This window comes from Lynx canadensis, chromosome B3, assembly GCF_007474595.2.
Source record: "Lynx canadensis isolate LIC74 chromosome B3, mLynCan4.pri.v2, whole genome shotgun sequence".
NCBI lineage: Eukaryota > Metazoa > Chordata > Mammalia > Carnivora > Felidae > Lynx > Lynx canadensis.
In genome coordinates, this window is record NC_044308.2 from 31,075,355 (window position 1) to 31,090,790 (window position 15,436).

Sequence of the window (15,436 nt, forward strand, 5' to 3'; positions counted from 1 at the left end):
TTAGAGAAGAGGAACCCAGCCTGGGCAGGGACTCCTCCAAGGCGGAGCCCTCGAGCTCTCTCTCAGGCCAAGTTCCCCTCCAGGCTTCTTTGCCTAGCCACGTTAAATTTGCAAAGAGCTCTGATAGCTATAATCCTATGCATCCTTCAGGAGAGCCCTCAAAAGTGGCGGCTGCTCTTGTGCTCATGACCAAAGTCTTAAAAACGATCTTAGAAAAGTTGTCACACATGCACCTATTTAGCAAAATTTATTAAGTGCTCTCTGTATGCCAGGAAATAAATCCGGCTTTCCTGATTTAAGGTCTTGCCACATATTTGCTTCAATATATTGATTCCTGATTGCCCCTCCTCCTAAATTTGCCTCCCAAACACCCCCTTTCTGCTGTGGCTTTGAAGTATCCAGAAATTTTTTGACACTGCTCCCTTCAAGAAGTAAAACCTAATTTCTCTTCAGAGGAAGCTGGGCTACAAAAGGCACTGTGGCTTCCTGCTCATTCCCTCTCTCTCTGATCACTTGCTCTGGGGGAAGCCCACTGATATGTAATGAGCACATCTATGGAGACATCCAATGTGATAAGGAACTGAGACCTCTAATCAACATGTGAGTAAGCAGGGGAGCAGATCTGCCAGACCTGGCCAACATCTTGGTTGCAATCTCAGGAAAGGTCCTGAGCTAGAACCCTCCCTCCCTACAAGCTGCCCTTGGATCTCTAGCTCTCAATAACTGTGTAAGATGTGAATGTTTTTGTTTCAATCTGCTGAGTTTGGGGGCAATTTTTTATGCAGCAATAGATAACCAATATATCTTCCTCACTGTAGGAACCCCCACTTTCCCCAAAACCAACTCATACCTTTCGCAAGCGGCTCAAATCATTTAAGTTTCCTTTCCTCTTACACTCAGGTGAGGTAGTAAAGTGAGTCAGCAAACCCTGCATTCAAATACCTGTGGCTGCTGCTTTTTAGCTGTGGTGCATTGGGCAAAGTTACTTAACCTCTCTGTGCCTCAGTTTCCATATCTGTCAAACAATGATGAAAAGGAAGATTATAAAGATGGAATCAGGGAATAGATCTGTGAGGATACCTGGCCCAATGCTGGATGTTTGGTAGGCACCTGATAAATCTGAGCTCCCTCTGGCCCCCTTCTAATCTTCCAGTTCCTGACCCCTTTGCATGTTCCCAAGTCCTTGCCTACAGAGGCTGGGACTAGGACCAGCAGCTTTAGGAGCTCCCCATTCTCTTCCTGCCTTTGGAGACAGAAGAGGAGGAGACCTGTCCTGAGCCTGGGTTTCTCCCAGTCTTGGGGTGAGAAGAGACTTGTCCAGAAGCAGGATGTACAGCTGGAAAGGCCCTTTTGCAGAGCAGGGGCTCCAGCCTAACCACCCCATCAGGTCCTCTAAGGATGAAAGGAGTCTACGGTGCCACTAACTAGGCCCTAACATATTAGGAAAACTGCTCTTACCAAGGCTTTGCCCATTTTCCCTTCCTTTCAGCAGCTTTCTCCCCACCTTTAAAAATTTTAATTTATCTTAATCTCAAATAATATATGAAAAATATTAGCCAACATTTCCCAAGAATTTACCAGCTAAGTTTCTAAGATGCTATGTGTCTTCCAACCAGTTTATGAGGCAGGTTCCTATGTTAGCCCCATTTCACAGTTGAGAAAACCAAGGCATAGGAGTTAAGTAAATTGCCCAAGGTCACATAGAGGCAAAAAGAAGCTAAACGAAGCTCAGACTCCAAGGTCAGTACCTCGTTTACACAAGCTGTTCCAAGGCTCTGCTTAATTCTGTATTCATATTTAGCAGTGCTTTTCTTAAAGAGGCTCACAAAATCTGGATGCTGCCTCAGAGGCAACAGATGCAGTATGCTCTTTTCTTAAAGATATTTTAAAAATACAGTTACATCTACAAACACATATGGAAATAGATTCCCCCCCACCCCTCCGCCGCGCGCTTAAAAAAAAAAAAAATACTTACGGTCCTACCCAGCTCTTTCAACTGAAAGCCTTGGCCGTCTTTCCGTTTCTAACCCTCGCGGGGTATGCGCCACAGAAACGCACAGATATTTGCTCACCTTCCCAGAGTTCAGCCCTCTACTCCTCTACCAACCGCGTTCGCCCCTTCTCCGGGGTTCCTGGCCGCCTCCCCACGTGTTCTGCCTTCGTCCGGCTCCTCGTCCCCGTTTGCTCTCTCACATCGCCACCTCCCCTCCGTCCTCCTCCCTAGCTGTCCGAGCATTTCTCCCCTCTTCCAGCCTCGCGCGGGTACATCACCGCCCGTTTTTTACACCCCCATTGACCCCTCTCTCGCCCCCGCTTCTTCCCGGCCAATCTCCCTCACCCTTACTCACAGTTCCCCCACGCCTGACCCCTCCCACTTCCACCCCTCCAGCCCAGCCACCCCGTCGCCCAGCAGGAGCGCACAGCCGGCAGGCTAGGACGCGCGCTGACAGGGTAATGAATGGCTTCAGCGGTAATTAGCGACCCGGCGGCTAATCACGATGTACATTTACATTTTAAGTGCTGCAGAGGAAGCGGGGAAGGGGAGGGGCCCCGGAGGGAATGCGGGCCTGTTTGGCGCTCTCCCTTCGCTGGGGAGCGAAGTGAATCCGAGTCTTTTACAGCTGGCAGTAGTAGAAGGGGGAGAAGGGTGCTTTCGAGGGCCAACCCAAGCGGACGCAGAACAGCCGCGGGCTAACCCGACGCAAACCCGGAACTCCCAGGCCCCTTCCTCTAAATTGCAGACCCTGCCTGTATCCCTTTCAAGTGAAAGTTCAGCCTAGGCTTGCATACTCCTGCGCAAGGAGTGCTCGCTTCTTCCCTAACCAGCCCGTTCTAACGTAGATTTCACCCGTTCCAGGACTTTCTTCCAGGCCTAGCCGAAATTGCTGCCTGAGGTTCCCTACGCCCCGCCACGCGCTGCAGTCTTTGTGTTCTATCGAGGCTGCCGTGCCCGTTCTCCGTGGGGCTCGCGGGAGCTGGGGCACAGCTGAAGTCCCGGTTCCAAGTGGAAGGCGACCCCGAGAGCTCCTGAGCCCAGCGTTCAATCAAGAGATCCAGGCCAGAGTCGGTCACTCATACGTTGGGGCGCAAAGGTCCACTAGCTCCAGCCACTCCCCTAAGGGGCGAAAATGGGGTCAGCCGGGTTCTGAACAGCAGGGCCGAGAGCTAGGACATACAAGATGACGAGGAGATGAGAACAGCTGTGAGAAGGGAGGAGACCCTGGCAGCTCCGTCTCAAGACTGGGACCCAGCTCCCCCCAGGCACCGTCAAGCCGCCCTCACTTTGAGGTTTCCCGCACGCCGCAGCTCTCCGGGAACCTCCCCGCCACGCCCGGCGGTAGTACCCCCTACCCGGATCAGGTCTGCACCGCTTTATCTGACTGTGCGCGTGAGCGAGGGGGTGTAAGGATGAAGGGCAAGGCCCTAGGGCACTTCTAGGGAGGGTCCAGCTCCTTTTAACTCCCCTCCCATCACCAGTCCTTCAATCCCAGCCTCACCTCTCACTGTCCACCTCTCCAGGTAGGAGGTCGGGCCACCCTCTCGGTCCTGTGGAGTTCCCGGAGAAGGGCACCCAGTAGTTTCATAACGCCCCCGAGGCTTCAACTTCCCACCTTTCTTCTCCCTCTCAAAACCTGCCTTCATCCAGCCTCCTTTTTGAAAAAGGACCCCACTGGGTCTCAGGCTGACTAACAACGAGTACCACCTGGGAAGAAGGGGGTTCCACATTACCAGGGAACAGTGCCTGTTTTACCCTAAAACCTGCAGCTTTAATAGTAGACGTTGCGTGGGTGGAGGGAGCTTAATTCCTCTTGACAAGGTCTCTCCTTGTTCTCTTCCCATTCGCCTCAGGGTCAGCCTGGCCTGGAGCCTCACCCCCTCGGCCCAGGAGTGTATTGGGGTCCGGGAGCCTCCAGCTCCGGTCAGGCGCGGCGAGCTGAGACCCCATTCTCTGGCCGCACTGGGAGTACCACGCCGCGACGTAGTCGTCCGAGGGCGGCACGGGGCGCAGCGGCAGCCGGCGCCTCCGCACTCTGCTGACCGTGCACAGGCTGTCCTTGAGGCGAAAAGAGCGGCTCCGGCGCGGGAGGGAAGGCGTTGGGGGGGGGGGGGGGAAGAGGCCCCAGCAGGCCTCTCGGAAATCCCTCCTTGAGAGGGGACAAGGGGCGGCCTTCAGTTGGAACGCGCAAGGGCTCGGGGACCGGCTTGAAGCGGCTTTTGCATCGCAAACGCAGTTTTTATTTAGGTTGTCCGTTAATGAGGGTTGGCTTAGGGAGGGCACTGGCGATTATGGGGGAACTTCCTCTGGCAAGTCACCCCCTGGCGCTGCCATTACACCTACCGGTGCGCACCGCTCCCACGCCCCAGTGTCTGGACTGGACTGGATCCTGGAGGCGGGAGAGGCTAGGACGCGGGCGGGCCGAGCCGGGTTAGAGGCGGGGCCTGGCGGCAGGGGCGGGGGCTTCCAGGCTCCCAGGCGGGGCCTCAGCTAAAGGCGCGGAGCACCGCGCGCCTAGAGCGCGGCGTAGAGCAGCGCCCACTGGAGAGAAGTCGGAAGCGAGGATCGCGCCGTCCCACCCCGCCCAACAGCGTCCACGCCGCTCCCGCACCCTTACCCCTGCCGGCCCCTGCAGGGCGCGACCGGCGGCCATGCATCCCCGGGGCTGAGGCGGCCCCATGGCGAAGCCCGCGTCCCCGCGGTCCGGGCAACGACGGCGCATGGAGAACTTCCGTAAGGTGCGCTCAGAGGAGGCGCCGGTGGGGGGCGGGGCCGAGGGGGGCGGCGCGGGCCCGGGCCCTTTCGCGGACCTGGCGCCGGGAGCCGTGCACATGCGGGTCAAAGAGGGCAGCAAGATCCGGAACCTGCTGGCTTTCGCCACCGCCAGCATGGCGCAGCCAGCCACGCGCGCCATCGTCTTCAGCGGCTGCGGTCGGGCCACCACCAAGACCGTCACGTGCGCAGAGATCCTCAAGCGCCGCCTGGCGGGCCTGCATCAGGTCACGCGGCTGCGCTACCGGAGCGTGCGCGAGGTGTGGCAGAGCCTCCCGCCGGGGCCCACACCGGGTCAGGAGCCTGGTGAGCCGGCCGCCAGTCTCAGTGTACTTAAGAACGTGCCCGGCCTCGCCATCCTACTTTCCAAGGATGCACTGGATCCCTGCCAACCCGGCTATCAGCCCCCGAACTCCCATCCTGCACCCTCGTCCCAGCCAACTGCACCGACGTCCAAGAGGAGCTTAGGGGAACCCGCAGCTGGAGAAGGCTCTGCGAAGCGGTCACAACCTGAGCCAAGTGCTACGGAAGAGGACCAGACGGCCTGAGAACTCGTGGGTCTGGGCCACCTACACTGGCTGGGTCTCACCCGCAGCGCCTCGACCTTGAGACATATCTACAGACTTTTACGCCTCGGTGCTCTGGACACAGCTCCTCAGACTGTCAGCGTGGAGCACAAGGCAACAAGAGAGGGACCCTAGGGAAGCTTCGTGGGTGGTTGCTTCTCTACTTGTGTTGCCTGAAGACGCAGAACTCCCACCTTCAGCTTTTCTGAGCCATACTAGGACCTTCCTGGAGGGGGGGGCGAAGGTGGGTGGTGGTTGGCAGTGAAACTCTTGAGCCTTGCTCAAGACCCCCAAGGGTTAAAGGCATCCAGTATTCATGCGGGGGCTGGAGTGTGGAAGCCCGGGAAAGCTCTTGGAATCATCTTAATTGGTGGCTAAGGGCCAAGGGTGAGAAGGCAACTGCTGGAGGGCAGGGGAGTCTGAGTTGGGGGGGAGTGTATTCTGCACGTCCCCTGGGACACCACTCCCTTCTAGTTTTCCTTACCCTGCTCTTAAGGAGCATCCTGAGATCATACTGCAGGAGTGCCTCCGTGGATGGACTCTAGCTCTTTTAACACACCCCCCCCCCCCACTTCCCCACTGGCCCAGAGGGAGAGACCCAGCACAGAAGTCTATGCCTACTCCCTGAATCTCACAGCTGGAGTCCTGCTTCCAATAAAACAAAAACAAAAAATGGCTCTGGCCCCAGGTTTTTTCCTTATCACTTAACCTAGGTGGAGGCTGTTTTGGCCTGCCCGCCTGTGTCTCAGTCCCCACCAGCGTGGAGTCCTTGGCCTTTGGAGTCTTCAGGGTCAGGCACAGAGACTGGGTCACCTCAAAATGGAGCAAGAGGTACATTGTCCATTTTCTGGCTTCTCCCTCTCCCAGCCTTCCCTGGCTGGCTCTAGCCTCAGGGGCTTGTGGCCAGAAGGGGGCCTTTGTCCCTTGATGCATTACCTCTGAGGGTTGGTGCATTACCACATTGCTTTTCTGAGAAGGGAAGGAAGGCAAGCACCAGTGAACTCTCCTGAGGGTCACTGCCAAGGAAAGCATACCCCACTGGGTTCCCTAAACCCGCAGCCTCCTGCCAATTGACAGCCTTATCCAGAAAGCTGGCACAAAACCCCTCATCGCCATCGGTAGGATCTCCCCTTCACTGCTCGCTCTCTCTCAGAAAGGACAGCACACCCTTGGGAGAGGGGGAGGAGTGAGGGTGAGGAGAAAGAATGAGCACAAATCCACTGCTGGAAATTACTATTCAGCAGAGAAGCTGGAACTTGGGCTGTGAATCACTGCAGGCTCCCTGATAAGCTGCTGCCTCCAGCCCTGCACAGCTGTCTGTTGAGAGATAACAGCCTCATAAGCCATTCTGCCCAACTCATAGTTGGGTGGGGGGAGGGGTGCTGTGTACAGAAGGACTCTAGCAGGTGAGGGTGGGGGCAGCACAGAGCTCCAGGATCTCAGAAACAGACCCTACCACGTGCAACTCAACACCACCTCTGGAAAAGAGATGGGGAGAATGTAAGTCACTTCGCTGGCAGAATCCTGAATAAATTCTTCCGGTGACAAGAGGTGAGTTTCTGCAGCTGAGAGAAGGGTCTCTTCAGGGAGTTGTCCCCCACCTATATTTCTCCTTGAGCTTTGGATCAGTGAGCCCTGTCATCTAGACTCTGGCACGGTTTACCCTCCCCAATTTCTTGTTCTTGATGAGTCCCTGGGAAAGGCCAAGGGGTTTATGTGTACTTGTCTGACCCTCTCACAGGTGGTCCAAGAAAGCTGGAAAAAATGCACTAGGTGCCCTGGGCTGGTCCTGGGCTTTGTGCCTCTAAAGGAAATGATAAAACTTGGAAGAGGCCCTGCATGGTAGAAGCTTACAGAAGACTGGTCTTGGTTCTGGAAAAGGGCCAACTTTCCAAAACCAGTATCTGAAGTCCTGATTGCCAGGTCACCAAGACTATGCAAGCAGAGGCTTGTCCGGGAGGGGAGGCTGCAGAGGCTTTCTTTTTTTGATGGCAAGGATCAGCGAAGTCCCTTTCCTGCCTAGAAACTCATCCTGTGGCATGGGGAGAGGGGCTTGTTTCCCCACCTTTAGGGCATTAACCTGCCCTGATGGTGGGCTGAGCTGCCCCCCGTACCAGAAAGCAAGTAATGAAACACTTTCTTTTCTGCACCCCCACTCCACCCCAGCACATTCAGTTCCCAAGCTTTTGATAGGTGCTTATGGGTGCCAGTGGAACCCAGCACCCATGAGCACCCCATCCCCACCTTACTGATCCTCTGGCCCTGCTGACCCAGGAGCAGGCTCCAAAGGAAGGTGACAGATATGCATATACACCCGCCTCCCCCCCCCCCCCCGCCCCCAAGACTGAGGTGGGAACCTGAGAAGTGCTGGAATAAGGGGGGAGTGGCTACAGGAGCACTTCAGAGATGGCTCCCTGACTTGTGGCAGAACCAGAGGGAGCAGAAGCTCCTCTGAAAGACCCCATCTTTCCAACAGTGACCTCTATCCAGGAGCTTCCTGGGCCCTGGCTTGGGGCAGTTGGAGCTAGGGGGCAGTGAAGTCTCACATCCACAACATCGTTGGGTCACACAGTCAAAATCCATTTGGGAACATAAATGTATATAATACAAGGACGGAGCATGTGGTCAATGGGCAGTGGACCTCCAGCTGGGCATTAAGGGACTTCATTATTGTTGTACCAGATCCCAGTCTAGGCACAGGGTGGGGCTAGGGCAGGGGGCTAGGGGAAAGAATCACAGTAAAATCAGACATTATTCCTGCCTCGAGGACGTCCCAGTTAGTGGAAAGAAAGAAAAGAAAGTTATAACACAATGCAATGGTAGTGGGAGAAGGTGGGAGCTCTGAGAAGGGGCGCTTGATGCACCCACAGGTGCTGATGCAGCTGGTTCCCCAAGGACCAGAGGAGTTAGCCAGCTGAGTAGGACTGGTCTGGCAATTCTAGGCAGAGCACAGAGAGGTGATGCTCTGTCTCGTGTTGAGGCAGCCACAAGTATCTGAAGGATACAAGTATCTGAAGGATATCTGGTTTTGTTTGACATCTGCTGATTATCATAGATATTGTGGGTTGAAGTGTGTCTCCCTCGCCACCCCCCAAAAGATATTTTGAAGCCCTAATCCTGGTACCTGCAAATGTGACTATTTGGAAATGGGTCCTTACAGATGTAATTAATATGTAAGAAGGGGTCATACTGAAGTAGGATGGGTCCTTAATCCAATATGACTGGTGTCCTTATGAAAAGAGACAGACATGCAGAGAGAAAAACAACATCTGAAGACGTAGTCAAAGATTGGAGTTACAAAGCTGCAAGCCAAGGAATGCTGAGGATTGCCCGCAAACAATAGAAGCTAAGAAAAATGCACGGAAGATTCTTCCCCGGATCCTTCAGGGAGAGCATGGTCCTGCCGACAACTTGATTTTGGACTTCTAGCTTCCAGAACTATGAGAGAATAAATTTCTGTTGTTTCAAGTCACCCTGTCTGTGGTAGTTTGTTACAGCAGACTTAGGAATCAAAAACAATAGGTATTCTCACCATATCCAGTGGAAACAGGGAAGAGGAATGTAGGGTGTTTGCCAAGGTCCTTGCTATCAGAATTCCCAGTCCTGCGTGGAGAGAGGCTCTCTATTCTGCAGGCCTGTGCTAGCAAATGTAATGCCTAGTGTCATATAGAACATACCATAGGCTTTGGAGAAAGTCAAGTTGACTGTGATTTGGGACAACTTAATTCTTCACTGAGCCTCAGCTTTCTCTTCTGCAAAATGGGCCAGACTGCTGTGGGATAAAGGATATAATAATACCTTGCTTCCCAACCATGGTTCATCATCAGAATCACCTAAGGAAATTGTTTAAAAAAATACAGAATGCCTGGGCTGAACTCCAAACCAACAGGGTCAGAATCTCCTACAAAGGACCTGGAAATAGGCATTGTAATAAGATCTTCATATGATTTTTGATGGTTAATCAGGTTGACTATTCCCTGAGCTAAAATGTAGAGAACAGCACTCACTGGTAGGAGAGACATGAAATTAAATCCTGTTTCTTTCCCTTCACATTCAGCCACAGTTTGAACCCTTTTCTGGGGAGAGAAATTTAACTGATGAAGAACTGTTGTGAGCTGCCCCCTAGAGGTGGTTCTGGAAAAGAGAGACCAGGCTCAGGGAGCTGGGAGGTGGAGGGAGATCCCTGTTGAAGAGCAGGTAATGAATGGACTCAGAGCACAGGGCTCCCCTGCCCTAGGCCCTGTTTCCCAAAAGGAAACTGAGGGTGTGGGGCCCAGCTCAAACAGCTACAAAGACTGGGGCGCCTGGGTGGCTCAGTCGGTTGAGCGTCCAACTTCAGCTCAGGTCATGATCTCACAGCTCGTGAGTTCGAGCCCCACATCGGGCTCTGTGCTGACAGCTTGGAGCCTGGAGCCTGCTGTGGATTTTGTGCCTCCCTCTCTCTGCCCCAACCCACTTGCATTCTGTCTCTGTCTCTCTCAAAAATACACATTAAAAAAAATTTTAAAACAGCTACAAAGACTTATCTTTCTTTGTAAACAAATAAATTATAAGGATGTGGAAAAACTGGAAACCTGCATACGTTGCTGGTGGGAATGCAAAGTAGTACAGGCTACTTTGGAACAATTTGGTAATTCTTCAAAAAGTTAAACACAGAGTTACCACATGACCCATATCATACTACTAGATGTATACCCAAAAGAACTGAAAATATATGTCCATACAAAAACATCACAATGTTTGTACACAATATCCACAGCAGTCATATTTATAATCGCCAAAAGGTAGAAACAACTCAAATGTCCATAAACCAATGAATGGGTAAACAAAATGTGGTATGTCCACCTAATGGAGTATAATTCTGCGATACTGAGGAATGAGGTACTGATTCATGTTACAACGTGGATGAACCTTGAAAACATCATGCTAAGTGAAAGACCCCCGACACAAAAAAACCCACATAGCGTCTGATTCTAATTATATGACATGTCCAGAAGAGGCAAATCCACAGAGACAGAAGGTAGATTAGTAGTTGCTTAGGATGGGGTTGGTGGGTGCCACTGGGTAGAGAGATTCTTTTGGGGGTAATGAAAATGTTCTGGAATTAGTGACAGTGATAACACAATATAGTGAATAAACTACAACTGAACTGCACACTTCAAAAGGGTGGATCTTGGGGAGCCTGGGTGGCTCAGTTGGGTAAGCATCCAACTCTTGATTTCAGCTCAGGTCATGAACTCACACTTTTGTGAGTTCAAGCCCTGCATCAGTTTCCGTGCACTGACTTCACAGAGCCTGTTTGGGATTCTCCCTCTCTCCCTCTCTCTCTGCCCCTTCCCCACTCATGCTTTCTCTGTCTCTCTCAAAATAAATAAATAAATAAATAAGGGGGGGGGTGGGTCTTATGGTATATAAGTTATATCTCAATAAAAATTACATCTGATTATAAAAGTAATATTTTAGGGGGCACCTGGATGGCTCAGTCAGTTAAGGGTTGGACTTTGGTTCAGGTCATGATCTCATGGTTTGTGGGTTCGAGCCCCGCATTGGGCTCTGGGCTGACAGCTCAGAGCCTGGAGCCTACTTTGGATCCTGTGTCTCCCTTTCTCTCTCTGTCCCTCCCCGATTTGTGCTCTCCCTCTCTCTCAAAAATAAATAACCATTAAAAATTTTTAAAGTAATATTTTAGGAAATTACATAATAGAAATAAGTAACTACATTGTGAAAAGGTACCATTAAAACCTCCTAATGGCAGCCCCACAGGATTACCTTTGAAGGCTATTTCCTTCCGCCAACCCTTCTCCCTGATTCTCAGGTGACCACGGTGGTGTATTTGTCCATATCACCTCCATGCCTTGTTACCCGTATCACAACCTGCCCTGCCCTGGGAAAAGAACTATAATTTTACAATAGGAAAATACTTTTTCTAGTTGCCATTTATTGAGCCCTTACTGGGTGCCAGCCAGGACAGTGTTTCGCATGCATTATCTTATGTAATCTTCCCAATCTATTAGGTAGGTTCCATTATTATTCCCATTTTATAGATGAGGAAGCTATGGTTCAAGAAGTTGAAGTAACTTGTCTAAGGGCATGTGGCAGAGCCATAATTCAATAGCAGCAAGAATGTCACGGTCTCAGGTGCCTTCCCTTGATCATCCCCAGTCCCCTAGTAGTGAGATCCTCATCACTGGAGGTGCTCAAGAAGGACCCAAGGAAATGGAAACAATGTGCAATCGGTGAGACTAATGGCCACAAGGGTGACTTCCAGCCTTGAAAGGCAGCATTCATTTCTTTTTCCAGTACATGCTTCATTCCTATCAGAGAAAATAAGAGCTCTTCTGGACTGTGATCTTCCCTTTACTAGGCATTCACATGGTGGAACACTGCCTCTATCCTCACAAACTCCTCAATCGCCTCATCCCCCCTTCTCTGCACACATCGGAAGTGCCTTATCACAGCTCTTCCAGGATGAAGGCTCTGGGCTGCAGCAGGAAGCTGACAGGCTGGTGACTGACACCCTTGAGGCAACAGAAGTCCAGCAGCTGCTTCTCCAGAGGGGCAGAAAAGGATTGAGGGCAGATGATGGTAGTAAGAGACAAAAGACTCTGATGGCTTGAGCAAGAGCCAGGATGTCTGGCCTCAACTTTTCTGGGAAGGAGCACCCACCAGAAGCAGCAGAATGGACTGGGGGCCTGGGAACATAGCTGGAGGCAAACTTGGGAACAAGCAGCCCCCGTCAAGTGATGTGGTAGGCTGAATAGAATCTTCCCCCCTCCCCCCGATGTATATGCCTTGTATAATTGGAGCGGAACTGTGAATGTTGATGGGGTATCATTTCCAAGATGAGGCTACTAATCCATTTACTTTGACTTAAAAGAAGAGGTTACTCTGGATGTGCCTGACCTAGTCAGAGGAGGTCTTTAAAAGAGAGTAAAGTGTTAGAGACCCTCTCCTGCTGGCTTGAAGATATAAGCAGTGGTACTGTGAGAGGGCCTATGGAGAGGCCACGTAGTAAGGCCCTGAGGGTGGCCTCTCATAGCTGAGAGTGGTTCTATGCTAACAGTTAACAAGAAAAAACAGGGGCACTCAGTCCTACAACTGTGAGGAATTGAATTCTGCTAACCACCTGAACAAGCTCAGAAGAGGATTCTGAGCTCCAGATGAGACCACAGACCTAACTAACATCTTGATTTCAGTCTTCTGAGACCCTGAGCAGAGCACCAGTCATGCCATGCCTGGACTCCTGACCTACAGAAACTGGGGAATAATAAATGGGTATTGTTTTAAGCTGCTTAGTTTGTGGTAAATTGCTATGCATCAATAAAAAACTAGTATAGGTGATGAGGGCTGAGAACAGTCCTCAAGGTAGCAGGGGCTTCAGAATTCACTGAGAAGCCATCAAAGCCTTCCTTCAGGGGTGGTGGGTGAAAAAAATCCACAACTTCTAGAATCAGACAAACCTGGGCTCAAATCTAAGCAGTACTATTTATTAGCTGTGTGATTCTTGGCCAAGCGCCCTTTGAGTCTATTCCTTTATTCATAAAATAGGGATAAGTACTTCTCTCACAAGGTTGTTATAAGACTTAGATGGGATAATAGTTTGCAGGAGTGCCTGTCTGGCTCTGTCAGTAGAGTGTGGGACTCTTGATCTCAGAACCTTGAGTTCGATGGGAATGCAAACTGGTGCAGCCACTCTGGAAAACAGTATGGAGGTTCCTCAAAAAATTAAAAATAGAACTACCCTACCACCCAGCAATTGCACTATTAGGTACTTATCCAAGGGATACAGGTGTGCTGTTTCAAATGGGCACATGCACCCCAATGTTTATAGCAGAGCTATCTACAATAGCCAAAGTATGGAAAGAGCCCAAATGTCCATCGACAGATGAATGGATAAAGAAGATGTGGTATATATATACAATGGAATATTACTCGGCAATCAAAAAGAATTAAATCTTGCCATTTGCAACTATGTGGACAGAACTAGCAGGTATTAGGTTAAGCGAAATTAGTCAGAGAAAGACAAATATCATGTGACTTCACTCATATGAGGAATCTAAGATACAAAATAGATGAACATAAGGGAAGGGAAGCAAAAATAATATAAAAACAAGGAGGGGGACAAAATATAAGAGACTCTTAAATATGGAGAACAAACTAAGGGTTGCTAAGGGGTTGTGGGGAGGGGGATGGGCTAAAATGGGTAAGGGGCATTAAGGAAGACACTTGCTGGGATGAGCACTGGGTGTTATACATAGGGGATGAATCACTGGAATCTACTCCTGAAATCACTATTGCACTACATGCTAACTAACTTGGATGTAAATTTAAATAAATGAATAAATAAATAAATAAAATTTTTAAAAATAAAAAATAAAGATGTTAATTAATCACACATTGTTCTGAAGCCAGAAAATGACTCTATGTCAAAAAAAAAACAAAAAAAACCCCAAAAAACAAAACCGTGAGTTTGCGCCCCACATTGGGGGTAGAGCTTACTTTAAGACACAAATAAAAAAAAGTTTGCAGCATGCAGTGACACATAATAAAGCATAACCATAATTGTATTAAACAACAATGCTCCATAGCCGATCCAAGGCACTGTAAGCAATGTGGAGAGACCGACAGCAGAGAGACCAGTTGGGCCCAAGACTGACTTTTTTTTTTTTTTTTTTAATTTTTTTTTTCAACGTTTATTTATTTTTGGGACAGAGAGAGACAGAGCATGAACGGGGGAGGGGCAGAGAGAGAGAGGGAGACACAGAATCGGAAACAGGCTCCAGGCTCTGAGCCATCAGCACAGAGCCTGACGCGGGGCTCGAACTCACGGACCGCGAGATCATGACCCGGCTGAAGTCGGACGCTTAACCGACTGCGCCACCCAGGCGCCCCAAGACTTTCTTAATTATGAGAGTCCTGACTTCATCCTGCGCTTCTAGCCCTTGGAGATTTGAAGAATACGAATTAAAACGCAAAGAGGTCAAAGCTTTAACAAGTATCCTTTGGTTAGGCTGGTGGGAGAAGGTGAGGGCAGATGCTTTGAAAAGAAAAGCTTTTTTATCCTTTTGCCAGCCAGGTTCATACCCCCTAAAACCACACTGCGAGGGAGGGAAAAGAGAATGGTAGATGCTTCCGCCCTGGAGAAAGGGCCAGAGTGAGCAAGAGGAGCCTCAGTGTCCATCTTTTCTTTCCTCAGTGAGTCCAGGGATAGAGAGTGAAGGATACCAAGAGACTGTCTTATTGACTCTGGGTGGCGGCACGGTAATTCAGGCCTGGGGAAGTGGCCCAGACCACATCCTATGTCAGGATGTAGTTAGTAAGTCCAGATTAGATGTTAAGAGCCTTGGAATTTAATCAACCCCATTTCAGAGCAGTCTGCTGTCGAAACCCTACTGTAGGGATTGGGGGCAGGCGTCTGGCCAGAGATATTGTTTTTGTTTGAGGCATGCTCAGAGACCGGGACTGTCTTCGCCAACAATTTACTTAGCACAGGTTCACTGTTAGTTATAATATATAATAATAATATTTCATAAGCCAGTAGCATACAGGATAATGTCTTCCATAGAGTCAATAAGAAATAACACACTCCAAACCAGTGACAGATTAATTACACTATTATTCCAGACAAACTGGAGATGAAAGAAACAAAGTCCATATTTAGTTGAGGTGTACCTTTTTATGAGTTCTTGGTAGAGTCTGTCCTTCCAACTAAAAGCTGGGTATCAGCTGCCTGCCTAGATCCCTCACTATTGGAGCACATAGTAAGCAGGCCGAGGCACTGCAAGATAGGCTGCTCTAAAGGTTACTACTCCAGGGACAATTACATGGCTTGTGACACTGCCTACAAGGAGTGGCCTTGCCAAGGCAGGAACAGATGTCCCTTATCTACCTAAAACTGCTGTGTGCTTTAATACCACTGCCAGCCAAGAGCAGCCAGCCTGGCCACGGCAGAAGCAAGTGTCTCAACTTCTTCCGAGAACAACAAAGGGTAGTGTTGTTCAGACACTCTGGTAAGTCCTCACAGATTCTTTTTTTTTTTTTTAAGTTTATTATTTGAGAGGGAGAGAGAGTGAGAGCACTCAGTGGAGGAGGGGCAGCAAGA

At 50.2% G+C, this 15,436-nt stretch overlaps 1 protein-coding gene across 1 annotated transcript; it reads left to right on the forward strand.

Annotated features, from left to right (window-relative positions):
- Window positions 1-4,501: 4,501 nt before the first annotated feature.
- Window positions 4,502-8,806, forward strand: RPP25 (ribonuclease P and MRP subunit p25). Its single transcript, XM_030317674.1, has one exon. The coding sequence runs from the start codon at window positions 4,675-4,677 to the stop codon at window positions 5,314-5,316; it is 642 nt and encodes a 213-aa protein (XP_030173534.1). The 5' UTR covers window positions 4,502-4,674; the 3' UTR covers window positions 5,317-8,806.
- Window positions 8,807-15,436: the final 6,630 nt, after the last annotated feature.

Excerpts from the sequence above, each read along its gene's own strand:
- RPP25 (XM_030317674.1), top strand. The coding sequence starts at position 4,675 with ATGGCGAAGCCCGCGTCCCCGCGGTCCGGGCAACGACGGCGCATGGAG.